Consider the following 4,365-nt stretch of genomic DNA (forward strand, 5'->3'; position numbering starts at 1 on the left):
ATTATTATTCCAGTGTTCCAATATTCCGAACATGCGTTGGAAATCTATTGCCCTTAAGATTTTCTTTCAGTATAATAAATTTCATTTATTTGAAGCCTAAAAAACAATGATTATTTTTCACTTAAATATGTCGACAGCCCTTAATTTTTTAGTAATTAGAGGCTAAACTAAAATATATTAAATATAGAATAACAAATAAAATTTGTTTTGTTCGTGCTTTGACCAAATGCTGTCGAATGTGGCCACATAAAAATTGTATAAGAATATAGGCCTAATATTTAGCAAAGAGGCTAATGTCATCATACCGTTATAATAATTAGCACTTTGTGAGCGTAGTAAAGATAAAGTAAAATTATTATTTATTTTTTTCCTCCCTCATTAAAATTATAATTTTCTGACATATGTAATACTCATTTATATTAGTATCGCTTACTCTCTTAGTTGTATTTTTAAATACACACTAGAATATGATCCATGACGTATATTAGATAGATGATAAGCAATTAATTTATTAGCTTTATCTAAGTAATATCAAGAAAACTGTTGCAATTCGTTAAATATTATTTGCCATCAGTCATTTTGCAGCAGCTGAGTGGAACAGCAGTTCGAGGCGTTTATAGAAAAGATGCAGAAATTGTTAATGGAATTTTTTGCATAATCTTTGTTATCTTTTCAAATATATTTTCTTTAAAACTGTTCACATTTTTCGCAATGAACGCTTCGGAATATGTTATTGGAGGCCTGGCTGCCATGGGTGCAACAACGTTCACCAATCCAATCGATGTAAAACTCGAAATAAAAAATTAAAATAAATAGTAAATAACTGTTAATTTTTTGCGAAGGTCATCAAAACACGCATCCAGTTACAAGGAGAGCTGGCGGCGCGTGGTACCTATATTGTGCCGTACAAGGGTATTTTGCACGGTATGGTCACGGTGGTACGTAACGATGGTTGGACGGGTTTGCAAAAGGGGCTGGTGCCGACCATGTACTTCCAGTTCATCGTAAATGGCATAAGGTGGGTAATTTAAATTGGTTATATTTAAATAAATTAATTATACTATATTTGTTGAAACTAGTTTGATACTAGTTTTTCGATACTAGTTTCTTTTTGAAACTAGTTAGTTTGAGTTTAGTTTAAAATACTGAATTTTTCATAAATATTTTCTATAGATTGGGCATTTATACCAGCGCTGCGAATATAGGTTGGACACGCCATAAAAATGGTGAAGAGTCTTTCGGCTTGAGCCTCTTCTGGGGTGCCGCCGGTGGTGCGGTGGGCGCATACTTTTCCAGTCCATTTTTCTTGGTTTGTATAAAAACAACAAATATTTAGCTAGCACTCGCAGACTTCCTCATAATATGCCGAATGTCAGACGCTCTTAAAATCTAGATAACTAATCACAGATAACAAGACATAATATTAGCTTTGATTAGATAATCGTTTGATAACTGGAAAGCTGCGAGTTACTCATTTATTTATTTAATAAGTGTGCGAAATTAATATGACATTCCATATATCTGTATGTTATACCCCGCAGATAAAAACTCAACTACAATCGCGTGCATCGAAGCAAGTCGCTGTCGGCTATCAGCACAAACACACGGGCATGTTTTCGGCGCTACGCACCATCTATCGACAGGGCGGTATCTCTGGTTTATGGCGCGGCTCTACAGCTTCCATTACGCGCACTTCACTCGGCTCCGGTGCTCAATTGGCAACATTCGGTTCGATCAAGTCTTTTCTGCGCGAACACAATCTGATCGTACAGCCAGCCTTGAATTCGCTCTGTGGTGGTTTCATTGCCGGTTGTTTTGTAACTGTGGCTATGACGCCGGCTGATGTTATGATGACACGTATCTACAATCAGGGTTTGGATGCGTATGGTAAGGGTCTCTTGTATAAGGGTTGGTTGGATTGTTTTACGAAGACCGCTCGCGCTGAAGGCCTTTATGGACTGTATAAAGGTTTTTGGGCGAATTATGTGCGCTTAGTGCCGCACTCGGCACTGGTGTTGCTCTTCTTCGATGAACTTATGACGCTCAAAAATAGTTTAGGTATTACATTTTAGTGTGTTTGTAGAATGTAAAAAAGTGGACAAATAAAGTAATCTCATTAACAAATTTTGTATGGTAATATGAGATAATTTTTTCTGATTCCAAAAGTCTGAGAAGTTATCATCCAGATTTGGAGGCAATAACTTTTTATTTTGGAGCCTTGCTCCGAAGTCATCTAGGAAAGTCTAATTAACTGCGGAAGGAATTATATGAGTTACTGATACTTGGAGTGAAAATATATAATGGATAACTCGAGATATCGAAAATGTGCAAATAAAAGCAGTTTTTGCGCTCTAGCAGTTCGGCTGGTCCAGGTCGATAAACACTTTAATAGAAAATCGTTAGTCAGTTATTGAAAGATCCTTGATCTAAATGAAAACGTAGTCCGTTAAGGCAAGTAATACCGATTATTCGCTTATTAAGAAGCAGAAAATAAGGCTAAAGCAAACAGACTGTAAAAAGCCCGAAAGTTTTCTAAAACAGTTCATTATACACTAAACAGGGTATATCAAGTTTGCCACGATGTTTGTAATACCCCAAAGAAAATGGCAGAGGCCATATAAAGTGTATATATAAATAATCAGCGTATCGCGCTGAGTCGATTTCGTCATGTCCGGCTGTCTGTCCGTCCGTCTGCCCGTCTGTTGATCTGTCTGTATATATGCGAACTAGGCTCTCCGGTTTTGAGATATCAATCTGAAATTTGGCTTACGCAATTTTCTCACTAAGACGCTGCTCATTTGTAGCAACGGCCGATATCGGACCACTATAGCATATAGCTGTCATACAAACTGAACGATCAAAATCAAATTCTTGTAAGAAATATTTTGTATTTGTGAAGGGTATTATAGTTTCAGTGCAACGGAAGTTGAGGTTTTTTCTTTTCATGTCTTGGAGCTAGTTGCTTGCTCGTTCGGAACACACTTGCAACATGTTGTGCTGTAACGTGTTGTATGCAAAAAAAAATCCACAACAAATATTTGCCAGCCGGCGTTTTGGACCGATGAACTTGTTTTGTTTACATTTTAGTAGACGCCGCTTTGGCATATTTGGCGCAGCCACTCAACACGCTGCTGTGGTGAGTTTCACTTGCACCCTCACACTAACGCACAGCTATACGCACATGCGCTGGCAACATTGAACGCGCACGGTTTTACCTGTCGCTTGAAGATCGCCGAGATATCCCATGGATTTAGTCAAAAATGCTGTTACTTCTGATCTCGCTTGCGCCGGTTTAGCTGAACGACAGGTATTGATAAGTGGCATTTTCACGAGCGCGCACCTACAACAAACACATGTGTGGATACAGTTACACTTGCAGCGCATGCTTGGGTAGTCATGGTCAGTCAATTGGGTTTTCCCATGCTCAGATGTTGCAAGAAGTGTGAGGGCATTATTTTGAATGTGTGTGTTTGTGACAATAACAAGGCTCATAGGGTCAACTACAAATAAGGCGGAGGAGCGCACTTTGTCGTCCTGTGTGCATTTCATGGTTATCACAGTTACGGTCTATTTTATTTGGTCTTTTTTTTCATTTTTCTGAATTTTTTTCAAATTTTTTTTTGTTTTTCGATTGGGCAAGCGACGATATTTTCCTTTCAGTTATTACTTACAAATTTATTACCATTCAAAATCAGTTTACAAAAACAATAAGCGTAACAATAGGAATATACACATGCCACATTCTTTTTCTTACTTTTTTTATGAAATTTTTTTTTAACAAAATTTGTTTTTTCTTTACATTTTCATGTGTTGTTGTTGCGTTTTATGCCGATTATCCTGTTTCGTTGTGCCACATCAATTTGTTTGGCTTGCCTGTGACGTTTCTAAGAGGAATCTACTTGAATTACCGGCAGGAGGTTCATTGTTCAGATTCAATACGCTTGTCATTTTTGCCTCGAAACAAAGCAAACCACACAAGTGCCGGATTGGATGTACCGAGAACAAGTAGAATATGCAACTAAATTCGGATATATCTACTTATATATTTACACATGTGTGTATCTGTGTGTCTCAAGCGTATTGCGTGAGCCGCTAATGGGAAAAAGGTTGATCTTTGTATTGGTTATATCCTTTAAGGCGAACGGCTTTAAAAGGATTCTAAGTAATCGGCAGATAAAAGCGGGGCACTGTTGATTCACACATTGTTTAGAAATAAAAGCGGAGTGTGCTTGCGAGCGCATGATTGACCAAGAGCCATTTCTTTATGTGGGTTTACCATTTAAGTGAATTGTCAGCATAAATTCAGAAAACAAAACTAAAATGCTTTCAATTAAAATAAGCGATCTTATTGTGGGCATGCGCTAC

General features: G+C 37.5%; 1 protein-coding gene across 1 annotated transcript; it reads left to right on the top strand.

Annotated features, from left to right (window-relative positions):
- The first annotated feature begins 561 nt into the window (after positions 1-561).
- On the top strand, positions 562-2,124 carry LOC106615241 (solute carrier family 25 member 35). Its single transcript, XM_014231382.3, has 4 exons — positions 562-783; positions 843-1,018; positions 1,174-1,309; positions 1,542-2,124. The coding sequence occupies exons 1-4, from the start codon at positions 712-714 to the stop codon at positions 2,070-2,072; spliced, it is 915 nt and encodes a 304-aa protein (XP_014086857.2). The 5' UTR covers positions 562-711; the 3' UTR covers positions 2,073-2,124.
- Positions 2,125-4,365: the final 2,241 nt, after the last annotated feature.

The sequence above is a fragment of the Bactrocera oleae genome, chromosome 3, assembly GCF_042242935.1.
Source record: "Bactrocera oleae isolate idBacOlea1 chromosome 3, idBacOlea1, whole genome shotgun sequence".
NCBI lineage: Eukaryota > Metazoa > Arthropoda > Insecta > Diptera > Tephritidae > Bactrocera > Bactrocera oleae.